Below are 14,887 nucleotides of genomic sequence, written 5' to 3'. Positions count from 1 at the left end.
AAAGCCACACAGGTACTAAGGGTCAGAGCCAAGATTCAGACCCAGGTCTTTTTAAGTCTGAAGCCCAGACTTGTCCTCAGAGTTAAACTACTCGACTCATTAAATGATGTTTAAAGCTATGAAATCTACTGAGCATGTACTATAGGTCAGGTACTATTCTAAGTACTTTACCTGTAGTAACTTGTTTGATCTCCACAATAGCCTTTGAGGTGGATACGTCCATTTAACAGATGAAGAAACAGTTTTGTCCAAGGTCATCCACCTGCTAGGTGGCAGACCCTACACTCTTACCATATTGCCTCATTAACAGCAACCATTTATTTAATGCTTAGCAACATGCAAGCTTTATGCTAGGTACTTTTCATATAATTTCATTTAATCTTCACATCAACCCTTTGTATTGTGTTGAAATGTAATATAGACAACACTTTTCAAATGGTAAACAGTACATAAAATAACAGCTGTTAATGTTGGGTGGGTTGGTTACTGTACACAGATAGGTAAGTGTTTCACTAATGTAGGAGGTAAATTTTGATGCTAAATGCTGCTTTTCACAGTGAATTTCTTTTCTTACTATTTAAATTTCTTCTTTTTGGTAGTCTCAAGGTCGATATGAGATTATGCTGAGTCTACAAAATATATTAAATGGACTAGGAGCTGCTGCTATACCTTGCCACAGGGATGTTTATAAAGCTGCTAAATCCTGCCTAACAGATAGATCCATGGCTGTTCGTTGTGCTGCTGCAAAGGTAAATGGTCTAATAAGCAGAATTTCTCAAAATAAATATAAAGAAAATTAAATTAGTTTATCCCTGTGAAACACTAATAACAGCCACATGATCCTAAAGCTACAACCTTGGCAATCAGCTGAGACTAATCTTATGTTAGCATATGAGGAAACTGAGGCCCAGAGAATTCTATGGATTTCCCAAGATTCTTCAATAGTTCACAGCACATTGTTGGAGGGTGGGGAATTCATGTTACCAGACTCTAAGTATTCCTTTCAGTCTACCATGCTTCTTCTCTGTAATTTTGTAAACTAAATTTTACATGTAAAGTTTACGTTATTTGAAGGAGATCTGTTCTTATCATGCCTTTTTTTTTAAGTCTAGGATTTAGATTTTGACATTTTAATTTCTTTTGAATATGTCACTTTTTGCAAGCTAGGAACAGAATCAAACTAAGGCAGTCTAGTCTTCTAAGGATCCAGGCCAAGTCTTGAGATCCTGTGCAGAATTATCATGCCTTCTTAATGTAGTTGGTTAGATAGTATGGTAAAGTTGGTGTAATCATAGTCACAATTTCTCATAGATGACAAATTTCTTCTAAAGACATTTTTCCTAGCCTATTGAGTCAGAATGGATTTTCCTCCCACCCTCTGTGGGCACATTGTTTTATATAACTTTTATGACTTTTAATAAGTACTCATTTTTTGTCCCTGCAGTCATTGTTTACATGCTTTAAATTTGTATATCATTTTTGTTAGAACTTGATAGTTTCTACAACTTATACAGCTCTGAACCTAACAGTTAACATTTTGTTGTTCATTAATGTCTCTTTTTCCAATTAAATAGTGTCTCCTTGAACTTCAGAAAGAGGCCATCTTTATGTGGAGTACGGACCTGGATAGTGTGGCCACACTATGTTTTAAGTCCTTTGAAGGTTCCAATTATGATGTGAGGATTTCAGTTTCAAAGCTACTAGGCACGGTGTTGGCTAAAGCTATAATTTCTAAACATCCAGGAGCAGGTAAATTTATATAATTACTTTCATAATGTCTAATAATTTTTTCCCAGTTGGTTTATACAAACATAAGGGAGTATTACTACTATCCAATATTAATTCTGAAGAGCTGCAGGATATCTTAGAGATCAATTTTAGTTTATAAACATTGCTAAAGGTCCCAAGATTTCATTTTTAAACAGTTCAGTAAAAATTTGAGGGAAAAAAATGAACTCTTGAAGAAATACACTTTATTTAGTCATTGTCTTTCTTTATATATGGTCTTTGCTTTTTTTTTAAAAGTAAATTGTGAAATGTTATCTAATAATAGATATGATCTGTATCTTAGTTCTTTTTTTAAGCAACATGCATTTGATTCCCTATTTTTGGCTTGCCATTTTCTAGGTCGGTATAAGGGAACAATGGTAAAAACAATTGGTAAATAATTCCAAACAACAGATATTTGAAATTCACCATACTTGGACAATTTGCTTTTGTTACTTTTTATTCCCTATTCCTACACTTATAGGCAATGAGCACGGATGGGATATTTTTGAAAACAAGAATTTGCCTGGATCTAATCAACAGTGTATGTAAAACATTGATGAGTAATTGAAAATTTGCTTTATCATTCTGTCTCCAAAAAATAAACAATCTCACACAAATGAAAATGTGATTGTTCTGTAGAACCTTGCTTCTCAAACGTTTGCAGACCTGTAGTATCAGCATCACCTCAAAGCTTGTAAGAAATGCAGAAACCCAGGCCCCACACAATTTACTAAATCAAAATTCTCATTTGAACAAGATCTCCAGATAATTCATAATGCACATTAAAATTAGAGAGGCGTTGCTTAAGAAATCATTATCATTATATAAAGGGAAATTGTTTTTTCTAAAGCCAGTGTTTCTTAACCAGGGATGGGAGAGGACAGTAAGCACAGCATATCACAGTCACATGGGGAACATTAATAAACTACAGTCCCCTCATTCTGAGATTATAAGTAAAATTTATAATAAATTTTTATTTTTATTACAGTTTCTCTAATCTTACAATTCATTAAGACTTTCTTACTTATTGGGTGGTGAGGAAAGGGTGAATAGGAACAGGAAGAAGCCACACACAAAAAAACCCAAACCATAAAAAAAGTTGTTCAGGACAGTTAGGAGTTTAAATCTTAAGCCACCTAAAAAATTAAAGTTAGAAAACATGTTTAATGTCTTTTGAATTAATCCTTTTGAAAATGTGGATTGCTCATTTCTATAAATGTATCATTAGCGCTGGCACACAGTTGCAGTAAAAAAAGCAAAATGTAGAAATGCATAAGAAATGTGAATAAATAAGTGTATATGCTTTGATGGTAGCACTAAACTAATGCTAGTGTTTTTGTAATCAGATTGAGCAAAGTGAAGAATCAGCTTTATCCACACTAAGAAATCTTTAGGATTTAGCCTAATCTTTTGTTAGAAATTCTGTCATCTTGCATCAATAAATTCTAGCCTGCAAATAATCGAGTTATATTTGTACCACTAAGAAGTGATCTAGGTATCATAATAGAGTTTTTAAAGGTGGGGACTAGTAGCAACATAGCGCTGAATAATTTAGAAAACCAATGCATTGGAGGTTTATATACTCAACCATAATACACAAAGGTTATGAAGTACAGAACTGAAATGATTTTCCTAGTAAAATTAACAGGCTTCATTCAAACAGGTGGTATGTTACTCCAAGGCACTTAAAAAGCAGGGATTGAGTATGACATTTTCCTATCATTGGAACGAGTTGTAGGAATTGGTGTGATCTTTTAATATCTAATTTAATATTGTAAAACCTTCATTTGTAAGCATAATTCGTTCCGGAAGCATGCTTGTAATCCAAAGCACTTGTATATCAAAGCAAATTTCAAGAACCGTTGGCTCAGTTGTGATCACATGATATTTAGCATCATGTACTACTCGTATTGCAAGAAATCACTCATTTATCAAGTTAAAATTTGTTAGAAATGTTTGCTTGTCTTGCAGAACACTTGCTGAACAAGTTACTTGCAAGCCAAGGTTTTACTCTATCATTCTCTTACCTGCTCAAGGACATTACCCTAGGAAGTCTCTCCTCTCTTATATCAGCTTTTCCCTCTCTATTGGATTATTACCTACAGAAACATGATTTTGTTTCTCCCATCTTTAAAAAATAATAATATATCCTTTTCTGTCTCATTTCCCAGTGAGCTGGAGGTCCATTTCTCTTCCTTTTGCAGCAAAGTTCCTCCGAAGAGTTCTTGATACTGTCTTTAGTTTCTCTCCTGCCATATTTTTCAAACCCACTTCAGTTAGGATTCTCCTCTTTCACTCCTTCAAAACTGCTTTTTTTGTTAAGGTCACCAAAGACCTCCATGTTCATTCATTCATTCATTCAGTAAATATTTGTTGAGTGTTTATACTTGGCCAGTATCTTTTCTGAGTACATGGGTTATGTCATTGAACAAAACAAATCAAAAGTGCCTATTTTGAGCTTATATTCTAATACTCCGCCATGCCAACATCAGTGGGCAGTTCTCAGTTGTCTCACTTGACCTTTCAGCAGTATTTAACTTGGCGGATCCTTTTCCTCCTCTTTTTTTCACTTGCCTATGGGACTTCATTCTCTCTTGGTTTTCCTTCTTCCCCACTAGAAATTCCTGTTCCATCTTTGATGATTCCTTATCTATTTACAGAAGAAGCCCCTTACCTAGTACTTGGTCTTCTGCAGTGTATGTATGTGCATCCTCTTGGTGATCTTACCCAGTTTCGTGGCTTAAATACCATCTTTCAGGGATTCTTGGATTTGTATCTTTAGCCTGGGCACCCAACTCTCATATCTAGCTGCTCCTTTCACATCTCTTTGAAAGTTTGATGTTTCAAGTGAACTTGCCCTAAAGCGAATGCCTGATCTCACCTCCCCTAGAAAATATACATACCTGTTCTACTTACAGGCTTGCTAATCTCAGTTGATGCCAATTCTGTCCTTCCTTCCAGATGTTCAAATAAAAATTTGGAAAGTCACCCTTGACCCTTATCTCTCACACTCAATAGCTTTTCTACCAGACAATCTTCAAATGTACCTAGAATTGAGACACCTTTAGGATTGGCTAATGATGAGGCTGACGCAGGAATTACCTGAAGATGAGCTTGGAACTTATTGTGCCAGAAAAATAAGGTGCTTCCACTGGCCAGCTCCTTGAAGACAGACCCACTGGTGAAATCCAGGACTGTTAGGCAAAATTAATAATGACAGAAATTTATTATAACTATTAAATAAAAAAGAAATCTATGAGTGCCTACTGAGAATAAATAAAAGAGAAAGTTCTTTTCTACAGTAAATGCTAACTAATAAATATTGAAGGAATGATTGTTAGATAATGACCTTTTGCAGTCATTATAGTAATAATTTATGCAGGTAGGAATCCTCTGTACATAGTTGGATGAAAGTTTGATGGGTTATAGCATATTTATACTGTCTTAAAGGATCACCACACAGGTTGCATAGTAATTACGAAAGGAAAGTTGATATTTTACAGTGGACAGACCTGGCAGACAAATCTCATTCATGTGTTCAAAGATCATAACACCAATGTAGGGACAGACTAACAGTGCCTTTTAATGTTATACATTGAAAAGGATTATGGCATTACTTAACGTGGTTCTCCTGCCAAAAATTCTGAGGAAATACTAGACAAACTCAGATTGAGTGCTGTTCTATAAATGTTTTCTTCAAGAATGACAAAGTGATAAGGAAAATATGGTAACTCTCAGTGAAGGGGACACGGGAGTTAATCTTACAATTCTTGCAGCTTTTTTTATAACATACTTTTGAAAAGTTTTGAAATAAAAACTTAAAAATACATACGTATGTATATCCAACTTCACTCTTCTGCAACCACTTTGATCTAAGCCATCATCGTCTCTTGCTTGCATTACTGAGTTGCTTCTAGTGGGTTTTCTTGTCTCAGCACAGAAGCAAAGTGACAGATTATATCACTGCTCTGCTTAAGGTCCATCATTAGACCCACTCACTTCACTCACATCCTTATAATAATGATCTACGAGGTTCAATGTCTTCTCTCTCCCCATCCTTATACTCTGGCCTGTCTCATACTAGATTCCTCCACTGCTCTGTTCATATAACTCTACTTGAACCCATTGGGCATCATATCCTTCTGAAAGGCCTTTTTGCCCTACCTATTTGCTCTGCCTAGAACACTTTTTCTCCATATATCTGCATACCTGATTCCCTCACTGTCCTCAAACAATGTTTAGATGTCACCTTTCCAATGAATTCCTACCTTGACTACCCTATTTATTTTTTTAAATTTTTTAAAATGTTTTTATTTTTGAGACAGAGACAGAGCATGAGCAGGGGAGGGGCAGAGAGAGAGGGAGACACAGAATCTGAAGCAGCCTCCAGGCTCTGTGCTGTCAGCACAGAGCCTGAGGCAGGGCTTGAACTCACAGACTGTGAGATCATGACCTGAGCTGAAGTCAGACGCCTAACCGACTGAGCCAGCCAGGCACCCCTTGACTGCCCTATTTAAAACTCACAAGCATTTGGGACACCTGGGTGGCTCAGTCATTTAAGTGACCGACTCTTGATTTTGGCTCAGGTTGTAATCTCATGTTTGTTCAAGTCCCACATTGGGCTTTGTGCTGACAATGCAGAGCCAGCTTGGGATTCTTTCTCTCCCTCTCTGCTTCTCCCACATGTTCGTTCTCTCCCTCTCTCTCTGTCTCTCTCTCTCTCTCTCCTCTTTCTCAAAATAAATAAAACAAACAAACAAAAACCAAAACACACACTTCCCCCCAGTGTTCCTGAGCTGCTCTATTTTTTTGCATGGCTTTAATTACTGCCCAGTATACTATATATTTGGTCATTTATTATGTCATTATTCTTTCCTTCCTAGGATTTATGATCCATGAGGACATGGATTTTATACTGTTCACTAATGTTTTTCTCCCAAATGCCAATATAGATTTCCATTTGTTTCAGATAGTTACTTCCTCCTTAGCCTAAGGAGTAGATTTTTTGTTCATAACTTTGATTAATGGAAGTTTATTTCCCCACTGTGTATGACTTGAGCCAATAATGGTGTCAGAGCTCATGACCATCGTTATTCAGAAGAATGAAAGGGAGAAAATGGGTTCTTTTTTTTTTTTTTCTGAGAGCTCTTATTCCCTAGATATTCACAGGTAGAAATTCACCTATGTCAAACTGCAGACAAACTTGAAAGTAAACATTCTGCCTTAATTAATCTCTTAATTACTATAGCCTAAGGGCCAACTGAGCAAATTAGTAATATTTAGCTTTGATTTCTCTACAGACTGAGGATAAAAAAGTTGTGCCTGCAGTTGAAAATTTTTAAAAAATAGGACATGTTGGTTAACATGTAACATTTAACATGTAACATTTCAAAAGAATTTTTGGAAAATGAGGGGAGTTTATGTTTTTTATTATAGAGGATGGTTAGCCTTTTAACTTCTTTGTGGAAAAGAGGGTAGTAGGGCATAATCTCAAAGTGGCTTAGTGTTTAAGATGTCATTGACATGATACTTCAGAATCTGTTATGATTTGACCTCTGAACCCTTGTATAACTTTGTGTGTTAACGCATGTAATGTCCTGTCAGTTCTGCATTTTGTTTGGATTTTTAGTTTATTTTTGTTACAGTTAACATGTTAACCAAGATCATACAAATCAGGGTCATGCATTAAAATTTTAGTCTGTAAAGTACGAATCACATGTTTTATTCTTTGTTATAGCAGCCTCACGTCAAAGCATGCGCAGAGTATCTCTGGAGGAAGTTCTGGAATTACTAGGAACAGGGTTTCTCCGTGGGAGTTCAGGATTTCTTCGAGCCAGTGGAGATATGCTGAAAGGAACCAGTTCAGTCAGTAGGGATGTTCGAGTTGGAGTTACTCAGGTTAGAGTCACATATCAATTATCTACGTGTAATGCTCACTGGCCTCTCTAATGAAGATATTAGTATCTGCATATTCCAGGCATAAATGATACTGTGCAGGGTCATCACTTATGCTCTCATATTTATAAAATAGACATGGTAAGGCTACAATACTCTTTAAAAGCTACATTACAAGTAAGAGAACCGTAGTTACCTAAAAGCCAATGAAATAGGCTATTACTCACAATGTGTCTTTAGTTCCTAATAGAAATTTTTATTTCCTTTGAAATACAAACAACATTTGTTTGTTTGTAGGCCTTATGCTTTCATGTGTCTTGTAGTTTAACATGTTTTCCATTGTGCTTTTGTGTGCTTTTACATTTCAGATATAAGGTACACGTTAGGTATGTATCACTCAGTATGGGTAATAATTGTATTTCCATTTTATGTGGTTTCAACTCCTAAGTAAAAATCATAGCATATAATCTAAATTAAACCTAGGAAAAGTATCTTAGAATAAAACAACACAGAGGTCTCTGAATTATCTTGTGTTCTAAATGCCCTTATGGTTCAAAGTGAATGTTGTTAATTCACATATGTTCTCATTGTTTTATACTGTATACAGATGTTAGAGTTCTTGAGAATGTAAGGTATCCCAGTATAATTGTAAACTGAGTATTTCTAAAAGAACAGATTACATAAGAAATCTACTGTCTTTGTATCTCTGGAGTAAGACCAGCCATTAACATTCATGCAAGTAAAGAGCAGTGATTCATCACTGTAAAGTTTCCTTTCACATTTCTGGACCTAAATTCCCTTAGAGTTAGGGTGTTGGAATATATTTAATTCTTATAATGTGTTCATGTTTGATTTGGCTTTTCTTGTTCAGAATCTTAAAGAGCTTGAATTTGTTCAGAGTAGCCAGAGGCACATCCTGCGTATTGGCTGGCTCTGCTCACTATCCTGCAACTTTGCACAGTCTGACCAAATAAAAATGCAGCATAAATGAAATCCCAGTTGAAAGACTGTGTACTTCATATTTGGCTTAATAAATAAACAAAAAATGTGGAAAGAGTAAAAAGAAACAATAACTTATGTATATTTAGTAGAAGAGAAAATATTAATATAGAATTGAAATTATTTTATTTTGAAGATAAAACTCTTTTCTTTTTTAGGCTTATGTGGTATTTGTTTCAACACTAGGAGGAACATGGCTAGAGAAAAATTTTGCTGCCTTTCTTTCCCATATTCTAAGTCTTGTGTCACAGTCGCACCCTAAAGCCACCCAAACTCAGACTGACGCTGTCTGCGGTCGCCGTTGTGTTTCATTTATCCTCCGAGCTACTATAGGAGGCCTTCTTGGAGAAAAAGCTCAAATTGCTGCTGCCAAGGATATTTGCCAGGCTATCTGGAAGTTAAAGAAAGTTATGGGTATGGATCTACTACAACATTCTGTTTTAACAGCTCTAAAGGAATTGTCCTTTCAGAAAAGCTAGACTGGCTACATTAATACAAAAAACACTTTTGTAATAGAAGTCATTTGTTTTAGGGCAAAGTTGTCAATACATAGATGAGGTATAAAGTATCTCACTTGGTAAGAACTGTCATATATATGTTAAGTCTTAAAGGCTGGTGGTAATAGTTCCTCAGAATTCATAGTCTTCCCCTAGAAGTTGATAACAGTGTTTTGAAACAATCCATGTCAGTTCCTGTACTATTTTAAGTCCACTCTGTTTATCTCGTATACCAATAAAATTGGAATATTTTTTAGTTTTCCATGAATTCTCCCTTTCAGTGCGACTTGCTGTAAGAGTAATTAAGGGCTGATGGTCAGGTTGCTTGAACTAAATTGGTTATATCGGTTCATTTCTTTCTCAATTAATGCATGTCCCCATTTTAGTATTTCAGTTAACTGCCTTAAGGGTTTCATATATGAAGAGTGGAAGTATTCATTTTTACCTTTATATTTTGTGCTCCTAACACCCACCCCCTACAATATATTTTAATAAAACATTGATGCATAGTTAGTTCTTCTGCTTCTGTCAGATGCTGTGATGAGTGACAGTAATGTGGAGACCCGGCTTGGCTCCACAGATGTAACAGCCAGCCAGCATATGCTGGTGTGTGCTCTACAAGAACTTGGAAATCTCACATACAGTCTTGGCACCACAGCTGCACCTTTGCTGCAAGATTCAAGTTCAGGTACGTGTTGTTTGTGACTCATCTGTATACCTTGTGTTTACTTTTACTCTAGACAACTTTTTTCCAGGGAAGAGAGTCTCCCTCATATAGCTCATTTATTATAGATTCTATTATAGATTTGTTAGAGATGTTTTATGAAGTGTATATAATCAAAATTAAAAAAAATAAGTACATACTTCAGCTTTTTCTTTTATAATTAAAGGTTTTTCTCTAACTCACCCCCTTAGTTTCCCTTTCTGGAGATACTTAAAATAACATGGAAAAAAGAAGCAAACCTCAATTCTTGTCTCTCATCTACAGTGAAAACTTGTATGATACAAGTAATTCACTTCCTCAAAGTTCCTTTCAAGCAGTCTCCATTTTCTTACTCTCTTGGAAAACTAATCACTTTGAGGGGCACCTGGGTGGCTCAGTCGTTAAGCGTCCTACTTCAGCTCAGGTCATGATCTTGTGGTTCATAAGTTTGAGCCCAGCACTGGGCTCTGTGCTGACAGCTCAGAGCCTGGAGCCTGCTTCAGATTCTGTGTCTCCCTCTCTTTCTGCCCTCAACCCCACTAGTGTTCTGTCTCTCAAAAATGAATAAAAACGCCAAAAAAAATTTTTTTAAGAAAATTAATCACTTTGAGAGATAATTCACATACCAAAATTTCACCCTTTTGAAGTATACAATTCAGTGGTTTTGGTATATTCGCAGAGTTGTATAACTACCACCACTAATTTCTGAATGTTTTCATCACGCTAAGAAGTCCTATACCCATTAGCAGTCCCTCCCCATTTCCCTTCTCCCAGCCCCTGATAAGCACTAATCTACCTCCTATCTCTATGGATTTGCCTATTCTGGACATTTCATATAAATGAAATCATAAGAATATGTGGTCTTTTATTTAATCATTTTTAAAACTCACTTTGGATGGCTTTTGTCCTTTGACTGTGATATGTTTTTCCTGCTGAATGAAGTTTACATTATGTTTAGTTTGTAAGCTCTTATCCCATATTATTGAAGTAGTAGTCAACGTGAATTGTTACATGTTTCAGTGAAGTTGTATGTTGAATTACAGCAAATACAGACTTTTATTCTTAACTAGTAGTGGTACTCCACTGTCTTCATAATTGGTTACTAGACTACTGAGGACCTAGCAAAGCCTGTTTTATTTAACATTTTATTCTCAGGTAAGAGTGATATGGCATATAGGAAGTGTACTAATTATGTAGATAAATGTGCCAAAAGAGATTTTTTAAAACAAGGAGGATGGAGCATAATGTGACATTTCTTTTCAAGGTGTTTTTGTTATTTATTGATAATTTTTATTCCAATACCAAATGAATAGTGATCTCAAGATCAAAAAGCAGAACATTGGCTTATTTAGGAAATAAAATTTTTATTTTGTGTTTTAATTTAAACCAGTTTTCATGAGACATAGTAGTAGAAGTAATTACAAATAAAAATTATAACTATGTTGTCTTTTTTCTATTCTGGTTTGACTTTTGATAAAGGTAATATATTTTATATCCATGTGGCTGCTTATTCTTTTGACTTTTTTTGGCTAAGTGAGTTTATCTGTAGAGCTAAGTCTTTTTTTCCTGTCCTTCCAGGCATTCTTGACAGTGTCATTTCAGTTATTGTGCATCCTAGCATTTCTGTTCGACTAGCGGCAGCTTGGTGTTTACACTGCATTGCTGTGGCATTACCTTCTTACCTAACACCTCTTTTAGACCGTTGCCTGGAACGGCTTACTGTACTTAAGTCTTCACCTGAAGCAGTGACTGGCTTTAGTTTTGCTGTGGCAGCTTTGTTGGGAGCAGTGAAACATTGTCCTTTAGGAATTCCTCATGGAAAGGGCAAGGTAATGGTTTCATTCTCCACATATGATAATGACGTTGCCAGTTTTTGCTAAAAACATCATCGTCTTGTGTATCACCCAGTCAAAGCCATGTAGGACAAATTTCTGAGCAGTCAGCTAACCTACTTAATTTTTAAATATTATCGAATAATTGCTGTGAAAAATGAAGGGATAGTAAAAAATATTTTACCCACTCTTAAACAGGAGTGCTTTCTGTGCTTTTTATTGGAAATATCTTCCTTTAGTAACAGAATTTGTTCCTGAAGGCTTTGTTTTGCTATATATTTAGCTCTGCCATAGAAGTGCATTTAAGATTGCATGTAAAAAATATAATAAAATAAAATCGCATTGTAAAGGACAAATCTTAAACTTTTTAAAGTAATTTTGTAGGCTATAGTTACAGTATTGTTGGTAATAGTATTTTAAAATTAGTAGTATTTTGAAAATAGTTAATGTTCTTAGGAATCAAGATTTTCCATATTTAAAAAAAGAGAGTTGCAGCTGTAAAATCAAGGAAGTAAAAGCCCCCTATGTTAAATTTGAATGGAAAATATTACTGTTCCCTGATAATTTTTTTCTTTTCAAAAATACTTAAATCCTCACTCTGTCCAGTGACAGGACCTAAAAGCATTGACAACCTGGTAGCAAGGAAAACCCCCAGTGCTCAGATTATGGCTCAAAACCCATTTTAGCAAAAAGGAATCAGGGCTACATGAAGGAACGGCTTGTTCCAGATCTGGGGTAGGAAATGCACAATATAAACCTCAAATATCTTGTCATGCCAGAGAACAAGGAAGTCATCAAAGACTACTGTGTTCATTTTAAAAGAATATAGAAGGTAACTTAAGGGTCTCCTGCTGACCTAAGATGGGATAATGTGTGCACAGTAACAGTGGTTTGAATAACTAGGAATTATAAGTTTTCAGAGAATGTTGTTTGACAGTGAAAGCCTTTTTAATCTAGGGCTTACACACGTATGAGTATTTTTTTAGAAATAAATCACCATTGTTGCTTGCTTTCTCACTGTCACTCTTATGTCATTATTAGTATTATATTTGCCGTTTAGGCTTTACAAAAGAACATACCGTTACTTCAGAGGTTCTAAAACTATTTTGAGGATTGCCAGTACCATTTGAGTATGGTGATTGGCAACTTTGGGACGTGATATTCATTTAAATTCATTCTTTTATTATTTTAGTTATATTTGAAACTAACATATGTATCTTACTAAGCAAAGAATTGCCATTGCATGTATTTAATTAAATTTAATATCCTCAGATTTTACTAGTTTAGGCAGAAAGGATTGGTTCATTCTTGTTCTTATTGAGTGTTACCCATTGGTTATATAGGCTGCAAGTAGTCCTAAGTTAGTAGTAAGTTGATTGGTTTGCTTTATTTATATTTTTATTCTTTTGGTTAGTTTTAAAATATACTAGCCTTCCTGTTTATAAAATTTATATGCCAGCTCATAATACTTGCTGCTTTTCTAGAGGTGTTTGGTAACAGAGATGTTTTCTCAGATAATAGATGCCTCAACATTGGCCTTTGTACTATATAAGTATGCATTATCCATAAATATGAAATATCTGGGTTTTCCTCCTTTGTTTTACAGTACTGCCAATTTCATAGACTTTTAAAATAAAACATTTTTATGAATCCCACTCTACTGTGAAACTCACTTCAATGCGAGACTATTTTGAGTACTTTTAACCTCTGTAGTATATTGCCTCTGGAAAGATTTTCAGCCACTCAGATATCAAAATAGTATGCAAATTTTTAAAAAGACAGATGCCTATGATGAAACTTTTTCTGGTAATTACAGATTTAAGGTAATTGCTTAAAACTAAAATTAACACAAATTCTAATATACCTTAACTTGAACAGTTGTACAATGTCATCATATGTGCTCTACAAAGAATTATAGGGTTGCTGTATACAACCTAATATGCCAGTATTTAACCTTAAAATTTAACAGTTTTTATAGTTTTCTCTATGATGTTGTCCTGTGGTATAGTCTACATGATTGACAGTACTTTTTCACTTTCATTTGTCATGAAGGGTTAATTTTTCAAGAGATTGTTAGTTGCTGTCATTTGTCATTAACCTATAAATTGATATGCTTTTTTTTTTTTTACCTTGTTCTTCTCCATGTAAATAGATTATTATGACATTAGCAGAGGATTTGCTGTGTTCAGCTGCTCAAAACAGTCGTCTTTCAGCCCAGCGCACACAGGCTGGATGGTTGTTGATTGCTGCTCTGATGACATTAGGTAATGACAGTCTTGTGGAAGGTTTACATAATTATGACGTACTCTGTGTTTTCTGAATGTAAAGTATTGTATGATTTGAGGAGACTAATTTTTAATATATGCCAGAATTTAAGTATCTACACAAACATTTTTCTTCTGGCAGTCACCTTAGGAAGCCATATATTTATTCCATTCCTCAAAATGTTTTCAGATCTTATTTGAAATTCTCTTCAAGACCAATTTATGAGCCTTGTTAGGATAAGTCAGTTCAGGCTTAACTCTGAATGACTCTGACTTTTCCAAAAATCATTCACATCCATCTTCAGGGGAAAAAAATTTCCACAATGTAAGGGTTGGCAAGAGACCATACCATAGCCTGTAAATCCAATTCTGTAATTGTTTTGAGAATTGGTAACACTAACAAGATAATTGAAGGGGATAGGGTTCATTATATTTATTAAAAATCAGCAAGTATTTTATGGTCATGACTTTTGTATTTGCATCCTATAACTTTGAAAATCAATTTTATTACTTTTTTAAAGTTGCATTTTAAATCTCTCTTTTATAATATCATTTGTTGCCAAGATATAAAACTGGCTGGATTTAACCAATAAATCATTTTGACATCTCTGAAGTAATAAGATCTAAAAGGAGCTTAAATTAGAGTACCTGGATAGCTCAGTCGGTTGTATCTGACTCTTGGTTTCAGGTCTGGTCATCATCTCATGGATTCATGAGTTTGAGCCATGTGTCAGGCTCTAAGCTCTCAGCACGGGGCTTGTTTGGGATTCTTTCTCTCTTTTTCTGTCTCTCAAAATAAATGAATAAACCTAAAAAAAAAAAAAAAAAAGGAATACTCCCTAAAAAAATTTTACTTTAATTTAATTTAAATTAAATTAAATTAAGCAATCATAATTGACGAACCATTTTAAATAATGTTCTTGATGA

The 14,887-nt window shown here is 34.9% G+C and overlaps 1 protein-coding gene across 8 annotated transcripts in view; it reads left to right on the top strand.

The window, feature by feature from the left end:
- Window positions 1–14,887, top strand: part of HEATR5A (HEAT repeat containing 5A) — a 118,333-nt gene that overhangs the window by 20,480 nt on the left and 82,966 nt on the right. For 7 of the 8 annotated variants that reach the window (XM_060619438.3, XM_060619435.3, XM_060619436.3 and 4 more), the window contains 7 exons: window positions 600–749; window positions 1,575–1,749; window positions 7,508–7,668; window positions 8,823–9,078; window positions 9,694–9,849; window positions 11,443–11,693; window positions 13,849–13,960. In XM_060619438.3, coding sequence (XP_060475421.2) covers window positions 600–749; window positions 1,575–1,749; window positions 7,508–7,668; window positions 8,823–9,078; window positions 9,694–9,849; window positions 11,443–11,693; window positions 13,849–13,960 — 1,261 coding nt within the window. The remainder of the gene's footprint in view (window positions 1–599; window positions 750–1,574; window positions 1,750–7,507; window positions 7,669–8,822; window positions 9,079–9,693; window positions 9,850–11,442; window positions 11,694–13,848; window positions 13,961–14,887) is intronic. The other variant, XM_060619439.3, reaches the window with a different exon arrangement.

The sequence above is a fragment of the Panthera onca genome, chromosome B3 (assembly GCF_046562875.1).
Source record: "Panthera onca isolate mPanOnc1 chromosome B3, mPanOnc1 haplotype 2, whole genome shotgun sequence".
NCBI lineage: Eukaryota > Metazoa > Chordata > Mammalia > Carnivora > Felidae > Panthera > Panthera onca.
This window is presented reverse-complemented; position numbering and strand designations above follow the sequence as displayed.